The sequence below is a fragment of the Neoarthrinium moseri genome (genome assembly GCF_022829205.1).
Source record: "Neoarthrinium moseri strain CBS 164.80 chromosome Unknown scaffold96_Wmoseri_CBS_16480, whole genome shotgun sequence".
Classification (NCBI taxonomy): Eukaryota; Fungi; Ascomycota; class Sordariomycetes; order Amphisphaeriales; family Apiosporaceae; genus Neoarthrinium; species Neoarthrinium moseri.
Window position 1 is genome coordinate 62,141 of NW_026055210.1, and position 16,521 is coordinate 78,661.

Genomic DNA, 16,521 nt, shown 5'->3' on the forward strand with positions numbered 1-16,521 from the left:
TCAAACATGGTCCACGACTTCTGCTCCTGTTCGCCATGCGCCATGTCCTGAGTCACAGATCTGCCGCCTCTGGTCTGTCACAGATGCAGTGCAACTATCACTGCACGTAGCCATTAGCTCTAGCCGTCACCTTGATCATGCAATGTGTGTGTAGCAATTAGCCTGAGCGATTGGTCCTAGTAAATGCCTCAATGGCACAGTCGCACCGCAATCTGACTTACACGAACGGCTCCCTAGCATTATAGTCAGTCAGCTCCATGCTGTCGGGGACCTGGCTTCCAAAAACATATCATCTCGTATATTCTAAAGAATGATGGCTTTGCTAGCGGTCAGCCAAAACAGACGAGCACCCCAGTCGCATCCAGTTCATTGCGCCTCGTGATCCGGCGACGATGCGGCAGAGCTGGAAAGGGATCACATAGGCAGCGCCAGCTAACTTATCCTGTACCATCACATGCATGGGCTTATTACTGTGCAGGGCCCAGCTGCGTCCAATACCTACGCCGGCTTGGGGTAACAGGTCTCGATGCGACATTGCGCTGACGGTGCAACCCAGCTCAAGCACCGAGTCTCGATCTCAATCGATGGTGAGATACTATACACCGCCGCAGACATTCCGTCTCATACGGGCAATTGACCCTTCCGACAGGCTGTTGGCACACAATCTTACCATATCTGATGGGATCGTATGAGACGTTTCGATGTTGAGTAAGAAAGGACCCTGAAATCCTTGGGATCTGGAGGATCCAAAACGGGCATCCCGAGCCAGGATATCCCGATAGACGAGCGCCCATGTTCTATTTGTGCCACGCGCTGGTGCCGCAGTCCTCTTGGGCATGTGCGCGTCCACAGCCAGCGTCCACTGCAGTGCTGGTGCTCCATACCTGCCCACGGGCCCCAATCACAGAAGTGCGGGGTTCGTGCCAGCGACAACGCGTGTGGGTGTCGGTGTGTGGGGTTCAGATTAACAGCTCGGATGCCCAATATCGGCCATGGAACGACCGCTCGTAGGCGACCTCCATTCTCGAGGCTCGAGAGGGCCTAAGAGGGAGAGAGGGTGTGAACCCCAACCTAGACAGGCATTCCCAACCGCCGTAGGGCATAGGGCCGTAGGCTCGCCAAACCATGTGGAAAGCTGCGAAGGCTGCTGTGTGCAACTTTGCGGAAGTTGACCGTCGCAGTCTGCTTGGTTGCATTGAGGAGGTCACTTGACGCTCCCCTCCCCCCGCGTGTGAAATCGGGCCTTGCAAATCATCACGTTGACTAGCCTGGTATTACGATGCATGGGCGGCTTGGAATAGCTAGTTCCATGGTGAAACCTGTCAATCCCCCAGTCTGTTATGGAAGCTATCGACAACCTGGGTGCTGGCGAGCGGAGCCGAGAGGGAAACGTGGCTGCGTGGATGATCTGTCAATGGGAATCTCAAGTTGATTTGCATGCCCATGATCTGCTAGTTGCATTAGGTTAGGCTTGTATTCACATCATCCAGCGTTGCCAGCGACACTTGGGATCCACGTGAAAGTATTGGGGTTATCAGTTCCAACGACGGCCAGGCAATTCGGTTGGTTGATGGGGGAGGTGACGGTTATGCATGTTTTCCTGAAGAGTTAATTAGATGAGGAGTGATGTCAGAGGATGCGCGGCGTTGCAGCGTGCCGCATCCTCAGGACCGAGGACAAGTTGCACGCTTGGAGAAAGCCGGGTGGGAATAGAAGTGCATATCGCAATCATATCATAGACGGCAGTACTGTCGTAGTACTTACAGTACAGTACCTGGGTGGAATCCGTCTTGGCCAATATGGGCAAAAGTGGAATTGTCAGCCTGATTAACCAGCCAAGGCGCCTTGATTAAGGTATTATGGTGTAAAGCTGACGACGCTACAGAGACGCAAGCGGCCAAGATCTGTGACGCGGATGGCCAACATTACCTGGGTAGATACTATGGCAGAGTTCGAGGCGTGTATCAAGAACCAGGATATTAGCATGGAACGTGGTTATACGTGCTCAAGAGGATCGAAAGGGCAGTGAACCAGGTTTGAGGATCATGGCGATCTATTTGCGACAGCTGCGGTGCGCGGGCATGGAGGCTCAAGTAAAGCTGACTTTCCAGCTTGCCACCATGCTGACTCTGCACGGAGTTACTACAATGTATACAGGTACTTGTCGCGCCTGTTGTTACCAATTATAATATACTTCGCACAGCCAACCGCAGCATTGTTCCCCCCCGCCGCAATCGGCATACAAGGAGGGAACCAAAAAGATGTTTTAGTTTGAGAAAACAGGAACGAAGCGCATTGCTAGATCTATTGTCAGGTTATGCACCCTAGGCCACGAGGTGATGTCAGGATGAATTGAACAAAAGTCTTTTCGTCACTGTGAAATTACAAGGCCCAGATTTTCTAGGCCGTCGTGTTGAGAGTCTCCATTAATAGACCAAATTTCCGGAAATGGTAGGACACTGTGTGAAACGAGTCTATGGTCGCTCAGAGCTTAGAGCAGGAGCCCGGCTTCACACCAAGCACACGAAGGGGATGGGGAAGGAAAAACAAAACGGTAGGTGAGGAATAATAAATCACTCACCACCAACTCTGCTATGGTACGCTAGGCGCTGCCGTCTGCGAGTCATCCCACGTCGGGAGCGTTCGCGATTTAGGGGGTTTTCATGCATTGCAGCGCGACGAATCGGACGGACATGCACGCAGGTCGAGTGGGACTGTGCTGGCGTTGACGAGATTTGATGGGAAAGGTTTCATTTCAACCAGCCCAGCTATGACAAACTGAATTGTCGGCTTCCAGCGCCCATCCAGCGTCCGGATGCCCTGTTGCAGAGGCTGCTCCGTTCGCGCAGCGCGCCGAAAATTTCCCCAGCGTATGGAAGACGCGCCCCGAACCCACCAGACCCCAGCAAGCCCGCTGGAGCTTGGGCGCTCGACGACCAAACCCCAGTGGTTCTGCCGTGAGAAACAGCACTACGGCTGGCGCCCGCCTTATTCGGTGGTCCCTTTTCCAGGTTGGTGAGAAAATTTTCTGATTTCGCTCGGTGGCAGAAACGCTACCTGGCGACGCCAGCACAAGCCAGGAGTAACGTTCAGCTGCGACGCGGCCAATGGCAACGCAGTGATTTGTCCAACCACTGGGGCCCGCCATCGCAAATACAGTACACCGCACAGTTCTGTTGGATACTCCCTGTAGGAGAACCTCGACCCCACGCTTGCCAGCAGGGGAGGACAAGGAGTGCCTGATCCGTGCTGGAGCGCCGTTCGCATGGGAAATGGCTGCGAGCAAGCGAGGAGCGTGTTTCCCCATCGTCTTGCTACCACAAGCAGACAAGCCTCGCCCGGGCCTGGTCGCTCGTTTCCCACCCATCCAGCGCTTGGGCGCAGGGCCATGTCCCGCTTGCAAGCGTGCCTCTTTTATTTCTGATTTTTATTATTACCCGCAGCTAGTTAGCTTCCAGCACATGAATGGAACGAGTCCATACCGCTTGTTCCTTTCCGCCAGACCGCCTGGGGCATCCACTCAAGTGCACACCACACCCACAGCTTGACAACGGCACAAGCTCGAGGTCGTCCTTGGGCTAGGGTGCCCTATTCGTGAATCAAAGGCAGCCCTCGAGCCAGCGGCAGCCGTTGCGCGCACCCGCATGCGCTCTCACAAAAGGGTCCAATTCCTCCCACCGCCCTCTGCTCCGGCAGCCGGAAAACCTGGTCTGCCCATCTACCCATCTGCTCATCTGCTCACCTGCTGCACGGCGCCCACGGCAGTCAGGTTTGTCAGGATATTCTAGGTTCGCCAGGCATCTCTGCTGACTGTGTGTGTGCATTGTCCCATCTTTGCCAATCCCTACTCTGGTGGATTCCCAACTTCCAAGCCCGCCTCACTGAGCCACCCAATCCCGACGTCATCCGCGCGAGACCGGATCGAGTGGCAGACTGGCACTCCCTGACTGGCACTCCTCCAAGTGAAGTACCAGAGTACCAGCGACCCCTGCGCGCCCTGGGGGAACCCTAACGGGCCAAGATTTTCCCAAGGGACCTTGGACCTTCTTCCCACGCAAACCACGCCAGAGCCCTGCATCCACCCAGTGCAGATCCCATCGGTGCCATCACACGGCCCAGCGCCTCCCACCCAGCCAAGATAATTCCCGCGGTTACTCTACCGTAGTGCCCGCTAGGGAACCCTCGCCTCGATCCTTTTTCCTGCGACTTTTCGTTCCCTTCAGTTACCTGCTTCGCCCGCAACACAGCAACAACACACACACACACACATAACAACAACAACCCACAAGCAACTGATCATCCTTCCCCTCCCCTGTCCTTGCGCGCGTGGCATATCTGCTCTGCTCTGCTAAGCTTTGCTTTGCTTTGCCCTCCCATCTATATCAAATCATTCGAATCCCTCACGTTACAGATTTATCCGTCATGGGTCGCCAATTATAGCAACACGGTCCCTTGGGACAACTTTATCACAGCTGCTGAGGACTGCACATAGTGCAACCTTTGAAGGCTCCCCGACGATATCTTCGAACCGTCAGCTGCTGAGGACATTCGAGAGATTTCTGCTTATTGTATTGAGTCGTTTTGCGACTTGGATACTCTGTTCGACCGCGTCGTACCCGGTTTCACGACAGGCTGCCCGGTAGTCTTTCTCGATCACGCGGGTTTTGCCACCCGCGCAGGGCCACGGCCGACGACCACTTACAACCACTTTACCCACCAACCCTTCTCACATCTCTTCGTCATGACGAACGAAAGGATACACGACTCGACCACGTCAAACGTACTGGCGTGGTCTTCCCAGAGTGCACACATGCAGCACGAACCCGAAGACGAGGCGGCCGCAGAAGTTGATGAACCGCCCGAACACCACTACGAACCCGATTTTAAGCGGACAGCTGTTCGCAAGCAGGCAGACCATGCGCGGTCGCTTCTGACCAAGGCTCTGCACCACGAATCCGACGACGAGGTCGAGCCGACCTCGTTCAGCTTTGGGACCTCGCCCTCGAGACGCCGGTCGATGAACAGCACCTTCAGCCTTGCTTCCACCGCCGACCTTACCTGCGACACGGGACTCACCAGCCCTGCCAGAACAAACACGCCCAGCCCTCCCCCTCCCGTCGTTCAATTGGGTCGGCTGAACCTAGGTTTCTTCGACTCCAAACCCAAGCCTGGCAATGTCTCCTCGGGCAGCGTCAAGGCCGACACTACTCCGACCAAGAAAGCCACCGAAACCACCCCGGCCACGGATCGCTCCAAGGACCCTGCCGTTGAAGCTTTAGCCAAGAAGCGATGCATCTCTTTCGCCTGTGGCCCCAAGGTGGAGGTCAAGAAGCCCGTTCCGTCACCCCAGGCAAGCTTGCCTAAGCAGGCGGCCCCTGCTGCACCTGAGCAGCCAGCTCAGCGACGGACCTGCATCAAGTTCGCGTGCCCCTCGAAACCCTCAAAACCCCAGACTCCACCACAGAGGCAGCAGGTTCGGGTTCAGGTGCCAGATACTGTGCCATCATCCAATAAGGACCGGGATGGTTCTCCGGCTACTGTGCGAAAGTACCGATCTTCCTCCATCGGCCGCTCGCCGAGATCCGTGACACCCCGGCGGAGACATTCCAAGAGTCCCGTGGCGACCCGGCACAAGAAGTACTTGATCGCTGATTCTGCCGATTTGAGCCGCGATTCGGCACACTTCCACGAATTTGCCAGCGACGAACCTCAGGAGGATGACTGGATTCGCCACAACGTGCCAACCGCTGCCCAGCGGCTCACGATCAACGATACCTTGCGCAAGGAATTCGAGATCCGTCGGCTTGGCAGGGAAGCCGAGGAGGAGGCCTTGCAAGAGGAGTTTGATGACGAGGTCGAGGACGACGGCGAAGAGGACCCGGACAACGTGGACGAGGACGACGATGTCGACGGAGATGACCTTGATGATTTCGAGGATGACCAGTCTGGGTACGGCTCGGACGATGATCTCTCTGACGGATACAACACCGACAATGAGATCGGGTTTGCCGATTCGGATGGCGACGATGATGCCGACGACCTGGAACTATGGACCCACGGTCAGGCATCGACGCTGCAACTGTCCGGAGCCACACCTACTGCCCGGCGTCCTTCCCTCGGAGGCAACAGGTCCGATTCTTCCTCGTCATCAGAAGCCCCTACCAGACGCCCAGCATCGCGAGAGAAGACTCGTCGCATCAAGATCCGGCCGGGTACTCCCGAGCTGCCTGACAGCACTGATTTCGTGTGTGGCACCCTGGACGAGGACCGGCCTTTGGAGGATGCGTACATGTCGTGCATTGCCCAGAAAAGGCGAGAGAAGCTCCACGTGATCCCGCAGGACATCGACCCCAGTTTTCCGACCTCTGAGCCAGAGGATGAGGAGGAAGATAAGGCGGCACACGAGACCGACGATCACGTGTGGATCCACGGCGAGCTGGAGGACTTGCACCATGAGCATGAGAGAGCAGACCGCCGCAAGAAGAGGAGCAACAACAACTCGCCCAAGCGATACCGTTCTCCCCCTCCCAAGCGTCACCACTCGCCTGCTCCCAAGGGCCGAGGAAGATCGCCCCGACGACTCTTCGACCGACACTCGCCTCGACGGCTGGTATCGCCAGCTCTCCCGTCGGGTCGAGGAATCAGGTCGCCACCCGCCTCGCCCCTGACGGCGGCCCATGGAGCTATTGACTTCAAGACATTGGCGGCCAAGCCTGGGCTCACGCACACCAAGTCTCTCCCCCGACCGCCCGCGCTGTTCCCCGGCAACATGAAGGGGCAACGCCGCAGACAGGCAGCCTACACGGGAGCTCGCGGACACGTCCGCGGGGCCATCGACATTGTCAAGGGCCTGGAGCACAAGCGCCAGCGACGGAGGGAGAAGTATATTCAAAAGCACTGCAACCGGGCCCGCAAAGGGCAGGTTGCGGCCAAGAGGCCCGAACCCGGCAAGGGAGCCCAGCGGATGCGAGAGCTGGGTCTTCACATGGCCGGCAAGCATGGACCGGATCACTACGTGCTCTCCATTTGAGAGACACGCGCGGAGTGCGGACTGCGCATCGCGTTCCATCGCTTAGGACTGTTTCTTTGTTCTACGTGACACCTTCTCAGGGGCATTGCATTCATATCGCACATCATATCAGCCCTGCCTGTACATAGATTTGGTAACGAATTTCCTTCTTTTTTCTTCCTTTTTCTTCATCATGGCCGCGGCTCCTCACAAGACGAGGAAGCGGGATCTCAATTCAGCATCTGGACAGGGGGGTTTCACTGCACTTCAGGATACCACGGGGGTATGGGCATATTGCATAGCATCAGGCGGCGACCCGGCGGAGTTGTGCTCAATGAAATATAAACATGATCGCCAACACAGTTGGCATCACTTCTGAACAACACTTTGAAATGATCTTGTCTTGCGTGTGTGTGCGGTGTGTGCGCGCGTGCTTTGCGGACCTATCTACAGTGATGGTTGTTGTATGAGTGACGGGGTGGAACTGGTGGTATTGGCCAGTTGAAATTCTTGTTCTCAGGAGTCGGGTCTTGATAACTAAAACTGGCATGCAAAGAGCAGGAATTGACGGCATATGGCGAGCGCCGGGGGACCACGTCGTGGGTATTTGAGAAAGATACATACCTACACCCTAAGTAGGTACCTAGTCTTGAGGTGGTTGTGTTCTTGGTTCTCGTGTGAAAGGGATCCCTTACCTGAGAGTTTCCACAATGGCAACGTCGGACGTTTGGGGCGTCGTGGCCTGAAGATTGAGGCCGTCATGATTGGCCTGAGTGAGCAGGTCGAGGTCCCTAGGGGCCGAGCTCTGGTTTCTGATTGGCCGACAAAGTTCTTGCCAGGTCTCCAGCTTCTGCCCAGGTGCTGCCCCGGCTGCCAGGCCCCAGGCCCCAGGCCGGCCACCGACGTAAAGGGAAGGGTGACATCTTCCCATTGTCGGGATCGACTGTCGGCCTCCAAAGAAAGGAATTCCATCTTCCCACCCGCCATTCCTCCCGGATTCCGCTGTCAACGTCAGCAACGCCCATCAAACCACCACCGCACACCACACAGCACCAGCTACGAAAGCGATTCCCGCCGCCGCTCGCCATCATGTGGATTGTCAACTGGTGTACGTGCCCACCCCCCCGAAGCCCAGCCCAGATGCACATGCATGTCCCCGTCTCGCTCTCCCTCCCATCATCACCACCGTCCGCTGCCACCCAGAGCCGCAGGCTGACCATGGCCCGTGTTGCCCCCCAACAGTTATGGACGTCCTGTCCTCCCTCGGCCTGCTCAACAAGCACGCCAAGCTGCTCTTCCTCGGTCTCGATAACGCCGGAAAGACGACTCTCCTGCACATGCTCAAGGTGCGTACCACCGACTGTCGGGCAATCTAGGGGAGCCATCACGGGATACCTTGTCTTGGGTCACGGCACTCATCAGGGGACAAAGAGATGCTGATATCATGGTTTTCCAGAACGACCGCGTTGCCATTCTCCAGCCTACCCTCCACCCTAGTATGTCCCCGTTGCGCCAGATCCAACACCTGCTTCTACGGAAGCAGGCACGTGTGCGAATGCTAACGGCAGCGTAGCCTCCGAGGAGCTAGCCATCGGCAACGTGCGATTCACAACCTTCGACCTCGGTGGTCACCAGCAGGGTACAGTGCCCCCCCTCGCTTCCGCGTCGCCCAAGGCTTCTCCCCCCGTCCGCTGACCAGGCTGTTGTAGCACGTCGTCTCTGGAAGGACTACTTCCCCGAGGTCAACGGCATCGTCTTCCTCGTCGATGCCAAGGACCACGAGCGCTTCCCCGAGGCCAAGGCCGAGCTCGACGCTCTCCTGTCCATGGAGGAGCTCGGCAAGGTGCCGTTCGTCGTCCTGGGAAACAAGATCGACCACCCCGACGCCATCTCAGAGGAGCAGCTGCGCCACGAGCTCGGCCTATACCAGACGACGGGCAAGGGCAAGGTGCCCTTGGAGGGAATCCGGCCCATTGAGGTCTTCATGTGCTCGGTCGTCATGCGACAAGGTAGGCCACAAATCACTTGGAGCGGCCCCTACAGGTATGGGGACGGAACTAACGCTGGATGACAGGCTACGGCGAGGGTATCCGATGGCTCTCCCAGTACGTCTAAGGACGCTGCGCCGTTCGAGGAGAGAAAGTAGAAGCGGTCGAAAGGGGGAAGGGGTGGAGGACGTCACGGTGTCTAGAACATGTGCGGTCAGGTCAGGGGGGGAAGAAAGATGACGCGCATGCGGTTTTCTGCGAACGATGTTCCGCACGCGTTGCTTAGGCGGGATTGGAGTTAAATGAACAGCTTATTGCGTGCGTTTGTCGTATTTTTGTTTCCGGGCTTCTGGGTTCTATGGGGAGGTCCATGGCAATAGAGGCAGATCACAAATTTTCTCGAGTGTTTTTTTCTCATCACGTGTACGCACGCCCTGCGTTTCAGTCATGGATCTATGTTCCCCCTTCGTGTCTAGAGCAATGACAGAACATCCCTCGAAAGATCGTAACCATCTGGTTTCATGGATGTCAAGAAGGCTCGACATGAGCGAACCCGATGTATCCGCGCATGCAAGTACCACGACTGGTGGTGGGTGGTGTTGCAAAGACCGGCTCTTCCGAAGAGCAGTTCAAAGCACCGGGTTGGATATCATATAACCGAGTAGAAGTTGGGCTGTCCCACTCTGTCTGTGTATAATGGCTCAGATTGAAAGTAAAAGACGATCGAACCACGTAACAAGACAATTTGCCACGTTTTCCTTTCTCCTGGAGTTGAATACCGTGACTGTTTATAGATGTGGAAGATGTACTATTGGTCCAGTGTGGTTTCCGAAGCACAGACGCCTGCCCGGAAATATTCTGAGATTATTCGCCCACATCACCCCATCTCGTCTGACGTTACAACGCGAACAACATTGACACCTGTTCCTATGGGATTTGAAGTACGATGCAAGTCGGGGGAATCGGCAGGTGGTTCGGGAACCGACCAAAGGACAGTGGAATAATTCGGCTTTACACGGCTCTTCACTGCTTACTCTTCCCCGGTATAATGGGAATAGCGGATTACCACGAGCCAGGACTATTCGGTATATACTCGATAATGGTCTGCAGTTGTTTGAATGTGTCCCATGACTCTTTGTCCAGTATCACCATGCCTGGATTCGACGTAACAGGGGCGGTCATAGATCCAAGAACAGGAGAAGTGCACCTTCGGTCACATTTAACTATAATTAATCCAACCATGAATCGCAGAACTCCGTTTCAGAGGCGTTGGGTATACTGTTGTTAAAGGTGCCTCTGCTGCCCAGGTGGGTTATACAGCTGTGTCAGTAACCGAGGTCGCACCACGAACCGCGCAGGTCTTTGTGCCGAAATATATGCGTATGTCAAAGGGGGAAAAAGGCACAACGGGGGCCTCGCCTTTCAGAGAGAACCAAGTAGGGTGGGTCATGGTCAGTATCGAAAGCATCGTCACTTGCGACTACGGCGAAGCGTTGTCCTCATGCTGTGTATCTCGTCCGAACCCCTGCTAGTTTAGTGAGGCTCATTCCTGTTCAGCACCCCCACCTTCAGCGCCTGCCTCCCTCGGGCCTTGCCCCCAACCATTGGAGCACTCCTCCTTTGGTGCTACTAGCCCAGAGCGACGTCATCCCGAGGTGCAGCTGGCCAGCACCGGAGCTGTGAAAAGGTCCATCCATTCCTCGTGAGCAGCCTGCACCACGTGGAACGGTCTCGGCGTTTGGGGGGCATCTCGTCTAATTGTCTCACGATATCTTTCCATGTCGATTCCGAACGACTTGAAATAATCGTTATGTCCACAAACCTGCCCAAAGGCCACAGCGATCATGGCGAATGAAAAGAAGTCGCGTCGTGTCACCTTTCTCGGCCAGCCCTACCATGACTACGGGTTCCCTCCTGAGGCCTTCGACCACCGTCGCCTGCCCGACGCCGACGTCGACTTCCTGAGCCCCGAGGACATCGAGGCCTTCAAGTCGGCTCTGAGCGCCCCCGATCCCCTCACCGCCTCGGCCGACGACGGCTCGCTGCTGAAGAGTCCCACGCTGCGCAGCAACAGCGGCGCCAACCTGGAACAGCCGCCGAGCCCGCTTCTGGGGAGCAGCCCATCTGCCAACAGTAACAGCAGTTTGCGACATCGGCACGGAAGCCAGGCGGGGCTGCTCATCTCTGCCCAGAATGACTGGGCTCCTGTCAACGAGAGGATATCCAAGCCGGGGAAGCGGCGCAGGAAGAGGGGGACCGTGGGCCGCAGCGTCGACGAAGCGCGGGAGGGCTACCTGTACGCCCTGCTGCGGTGGCCCTTCCTGTTCGGCACCCTGCTGTGGATCATCGGGCTCGGCGTCGCCTACATGACGACCCGGCTGTACGTCTGGGGCTACGAGTACTTTGTCGCCTGGCGCGGCCAGCGGGAGCAGCTGCGGCGCAAGATGCGCGCCACCAGCAACTACAGGGACTGGTCCAACGCCGCCAAGGACCTCGACGCCTACCTGGGCAACCACCGCTGGAGGGAGGAGAACGAGTACGCCTACTACGACTCCAAGACGGTCCGCCGCGTCTGGGAGCAGATCAGGAAGCTCAGGCAGGAGGCCGAGGCCCTCGAGACCCAGAAGACGGGCCCGCTGGGCGTCTCGAACGGCGCCAAGAACACGGCTGCGGGGGAGAAGCCGCCGATAGAGGAGCTGAAGGCCCTTATTGAGGCCTGCGTCAAGAGCAACTTTGTCGGCGTCGAAAACGCAAGGCTATACAGCGAGACTTATTATGGCACCAAGAACCTGGTGCAGAACTTTGTTGATGAAGGTATGTGGTTCCCCCATGCATTACTGCCTTTTAGAGAGTGCTCGCCGCTGACAACATTTCACAGTTGAGAAGAGTACTCGTCTGCTTGTGAACACTACCCAGCTACCGCTCGAACAGAAGCAGACGCTATTCAAGCATTTACACGCAAACTACGGTCGCACCGCTTTATGTTTATCCGGTGGCGCCACTTTTGCATACTATCATTTTGGAGTCGTGAAGGCTCTGCTCGAGGCAGATCTCATCCCAGACGTCATCACAGGGACGAGTGGTGGTGCCTTGGTGGCCGCTCTCGTTGCCACACGAACAAACGAGGAGCTGAAGCAGTTGCTTGTCCCGGCTCTTGCATACAAGATCACCGCTTGCTCGGAACCTATCACCAAGTGGGTCGCGAGATGGTGGAAGACGGGGGCCCGATTCGACTCAGTCGACTGGGCCCGTCAATGCAGTTGGTGGGCTCACGGGTCGATGACCTTCCGAGAGGCGTATGAGCGGACTGGTCGTATTCTCAATGTCTCATGCGTCCCAGCTGATCCTCACTCGCCGACCATTCTCTGCAACTACCTGACCAGCCCCGACTGTGTCATTTGGTCAGCTGTTCTGGCCTCGGCTGCGGTTCCTGGCATTCTGAATCCTGTGGTGCTCATGATGAAGTCAAAGGACGGCACTCTGAGCCCATACTCATTTGGTCACAAGTGGAAAGACGGCAGTCTGCGGACTGATATACCCATCAAGGCCTTGAACCTCCACTTCAACGTCAACTTCACCATCGTCAGTCAGGTTAACCCGCACATTTCCCTGTTCTTCTTCTCGTCGCGAGGCACTGTTGGCTCGCCCGTCACCCATCGCAAAGGACGTGGTTGGCGTGGCGGGTACCTCGGTTCCGCAACAGAACAATACATCAAGCTAGACCTCACGAAATGGCTCAAGGTGCTCAAGCATCTCGAGCTCCTACCGCGCCCCCTAGGCCAGGACTGGTCACAACTCTGGCTGCAGCAATTCAGCGGCACCATCACCATCTGGCCCAAATCGAAGCCCAGCGATGTCCTGCGCATCCTCTCGGATCCCGATCCAGACCCCCTGGCACGCATGATCCACGAGGGACAGCAGAGCGCCTTCCCCAAGCTCAAGTTCATCGCCAACCGGCTCAAGGTCGAGCGCATGATCGAGCGCGGGCGCAGGGAGACGCGCGGCCTCAGGCGGGGCAGCCTCGAGAGCATCATCGACGAGGACGACCTGCAGAGCCTGCTGCTGAGGAACGCGGCCGGCACCGACGGCGACACCACCGACGACCTCGACGAGGAGGTCATCGAGGATGGCGACTTTGAGGGCGCCGTCGAGGACTTGAAGGAGGACTGAGCCGCAGGAAAGCGTTGCATTGGTATGATACATGGTAAAATATCCCCATCGGTCGACCGCATTCATTTTCAGCCGTCATGGTAAAGGCGTTCAGGGGGTTGCCTGGCTCAGACGCCCGACGGGCGCGCTGTCGTCCCAGGCAGGCATGCATTTGCGAAGGCGTTTCAGTCTATAATTTAGTCGATTAGAGAGGCTGTAGATAGGCAATAATGTAACTTATGTACCAAACACTGCACGGGAATGGGCAGCCTATGTTGAATTACTAAAGGCGGCAGCTCCTCAGGGGTCGTTCCTGATTTGAGTCGATGGGATAACCCTTAACAAACAAATATCCGTTTTCGACCACCAAGCAAGCTATGTGTTCCGAATTTGCCCATTCCAGCGCCCCTGCGTGCCAAACTCGCGGCCCTAATTTGCCCTCCTTTGCTGCTGCTGCTGCTGCTGCCGCTGCTGCCCCTGTCCGGGTATTCAAGGTGGCACAAACACGTTGCTGGCCCGCGCGGTCCTGTCCACCGCACCCCGTTAGCCCCCGACATGCATGTTTGTAGGGCTGCGGGAGGAGTCCGTATGTGTTGGCGGGACCGCCTCATCTCAAGGGGCTGCGCATGGCTTTATTATCTGCGGGAAGAAAGGCAAGATTCCATATGGGATTCTCGAAGGCTGCTGGGTTTTCGAGGGATATACATGGATCTCGCTCATACGCCGTTCCACAGGTTCTAGAGGGAAATTTTAGATAAGGTCGACTCACGAGACTGTCCCAGAAGATGCATTAGGCGCATTATGATGGGCTATTTGATAAGGCAGGCTGTGGGCTCGAGACTAAGAAGGCGTCTTCTTCTTACTATGCCTTCGGAGTACCAATAACGGGTGCACGGTGTAGACGCAAAAGCCCCCAACTAGAATCTCGCGTGCGGCTCTCGCTGCTCACCGACTCGTCCGGGCCCGGCGTTATCTTGGTATGGATAGACTTCAGCCCTATGGCTCTTGTCTCAGATCGACTACACATCCAACACGCCAGGTCCTGCCAGGTGGACATGGCGCCGCCAAAAAGGAAAAAAAGGTGTCCAGGAAGCATCGCAAGGGGAGAAAAGCAAGCACGGTAATCCCACGGGCTCGGTCGGCGGCCTGGATCGCGCGGCTGCGCGCATGGTGCAAGAAGCCGGTGGGTAGATACAACGAACGTCGCTCCTGCGACACGTGGGTCTGCGATCTGTCCCAACGGCGTCGCCGCATGCTGTACGACAAGACGTGACACACGAAACGAGGTATGGTGGCTGGTGATCTGCCAAGTGGTTTCTGTATCACACGTGGCCCGCGGGTTTCTTCGTAGAAGATGCAGTTGCCGAGTTATTGATCGGTGTTCCGACGTTAATACTGTGAACAACTCCGACTTCCGGTCCTGGAAGCGGGATGCCACAGGACAGGGAATACATCCTGCGTCCTGGCTGTGATGTCTGAAGGTGGGGATGGTGAGGCATCTGACCGGTTGCGTCGTCGAGTTTGTGATGATGTGGAACGTGCCAATATGGGATATCCAGGGACGAGCGTCCGGGCCTGGTTTGGCTCCTGGCTTACTAGTATGAATCTACTTTGCTATTTTCTTTTTCGCAGATATCTTTGCGGAATGAGCAATCTCAGTCGAGGAGCTATTTATCCTTGACTCATCCTCCACATTGGGGCTTATGGCCATCAACAGAATTATCAGTGTTATCCAACCGTCAATTACCTCTGCACGTTCTACACACCAAGCTTGCCACTACTGTAGCAAGACAGAGAGAACTGCCTTGGAAGAGACAAGACAAGCCCACCTGATCAGCGTCCATCGACGCAAACTCTCGGGAGTTCGTATCAACCCAAACCGCGACTCCGATCGCAAAGAGAGAAACATGGCGAACACCAAACACGACAAGACTGGTGAAACAGCGAAGCCAACCTATGACCCAAAGTTCACGGATATGGTCATTGCTGCCACGGGCCCAAATGCAAACCCACGCCTTGCTCAGATCATGCCTAGCCTTTTGAGACACCTGCACGATTTCGCGAGAGAGGTTGACCTCACGGTTGCCGAGTGGACTGCTGGAGTTGAATTGGTGAGCTATCCTATGCTTGAATGTCATAAAAGGCGCGAGAAACAAGCTGTTCGCTACGCAGACGCCGTCGACTTCGAGACCTTGTGATGTCTCGACCCTAAAAAAGGACTCACAAGGAACTAACCGAAATTCGTAGATCAACGAGGCAGGCCAGATGTCGGATAACAAACGCAATGAGACCCAGCTGCTCTGCGACATCCTCGGCCTAGAATCGCTAGCCGACGAGATCACCTCCAAGCTCCTCGCACAGCAGGGCTCTGACGCCACCCCATCCGCCGTGCTGGGCCCCTTCTACCGTGCCGACGCCCCGGTGCTCCCCAACGGCTCCAGCATCGTTTCCACGGCCGGCACCTCGGCCGAGTGGGCCAAAGCCGCCGCCCAGTCACTGACTCACCTCTCAGGCCGTGTCCTGTCATCCACCACAGGCGAACCCATCGCCGACGCCCTCGTGGACGTCTGGGAGGCCGGACCCAACGGAATGTACGAGCAGCAGGACCCGGCGCAGCCGGACATGAACCTGCGGGGCCGGTTCCGGACCGACGCTCACGGCCGCTACTCGATGCTGTGCCTGCGGCCGACGGCGTACCCTATCCCGTCCGACGGGCCCGCGGGGCGGCTGCTGGAGCTGCTGGACCGCCACCCGTACCGCCCGGCGCACATCCACTTCATCGTCAGCAGGCCCGGGTTCCTACCCCTGACCACGCAGGTGTTCGACCGCGAGGACCGGCGCTGTGCCGACGATGCCGTGTTCGCCGTCAAGGAGGAGCTGCTGGTCGAGTTCAGGAGGCGGGAGGGGGAGGGGGATGGAGAGCCCAGGTGGGAGTTGCAGTATGATTTTTACTTGGGAGAGGCTTGAGGGTCGGCTGATGTCGCTGGGTGTTGCGAACACCTCACAGTGGTGTATATTAGCAATCGGCTGATGGATCGAGGAGCTTGATGTACCGAGTTGGGAAATTGCCGCAACTCAATATCTAGATGAAGACCTGACACTGATTTGGCCGATTCTGAGTAGGTTTGCCTTTTGATGCCGTGGTGGCACAGTGCCATTTCCCCAATACATGTAGTAAACTTATGTGAGGCAGTCAAAGGACCAGATTCTGGTTCCCAGGCCTTCCCTGTGTAGTTCAATCCAGGATTCAATGACAATACAAATATTCTAAATCGATGCATCCCTCGAATGGTTGTCACAGGTTGTATACAAACGGTTTTACATGGACGAGGGCTCCATTGCGACTAGCTCCATATATCAGTGACTGTTGCTGCC

The 16,521-nt window shown here is 56.6% G+C and overlaps 4 protein-coding genes across 4 annotated transcripts; all 4 read left to right on the top strand.

Moving 5' to 3' along the window:
- Positions 1–4,741: 4,741 nt before the first annotated feature.
- Positions 4,742–7,030, top strand: JN550_012854 (uncharacterized protein; the record flags this gene model as incomplete). The annotated part of the gene is made up of 1 exon (XM_049311376.1): positions 4,742–7,030. One exon carries the CDS (start codon positions 4,742–4,744, stop codon positions 7,028–7,030), a length of 2,289 nt encoding a protein of 762 aa, XP_049165181.1.
- A 172-nt stretch (positions 7,031–7,202) lies between these two features.
- On the top strand, positions 7,203–9,124 carry JN550_012855 (uncharacterized protein; the record flags this gene model as incomplete). Its single annotated transcript, XM_049311377.1, has 9 exons — positions 7,203–7,292; positions 7,571–7,644; positions 7,694–7,782; positions 7,839–8,117; positions 8,252–8,355; positions 8,466–8,505; positions 8,583–8,648; positions 8,719–9,018; positions 9,084–9,124. The coding sequence occupies 9 exons, from the start codon at positions 7,203–7,205 to the stop codon at positions 9,122–9,124; spliced, it is 1,083 nt and encodes a 360-aa protein (XP_049165182.1).
- A 1,717-nt stretch (positions 9,125–10,841) lies between these two features.
- Positions 10,842–13,167, top strand: JN550_012856 (uncharacterized protein; the record flags this gene model as incomplete). Its single annotated transcript, XM_049311378.1, has 2 exons — positions 10,842–11,811; positions 11,876–13,167. 2 exons carry the CDS (start codon positions 10,842–10,844, stop codon positions 13,165–13,167), a joined length of 2,262 nt encoding a protein of 753 aa, XP_049165183.1.
- Positions 13,168–15,053: 1,886 nt separating this feature from the next.
- JN550_012857 (uncharacterized protein) lies at positions 15,054–16,113 on the top strand (the record flags this gene model as incomplete). The annotated part of the gene is made up of 2 exons (XM_049311379.1): positions 15,054–15,257; positions 15,394–16,113. The coding sequence occupies 2 exons, from the start codon at positions 15,054–15,056 to the stop codon at positions 16,111–16,113; spliced, it is 924 nt and encodes a 307-aa protein (XP_049165184.1).
- Positions 16,114–16,521: the final 408 nt, after the last annotated feature.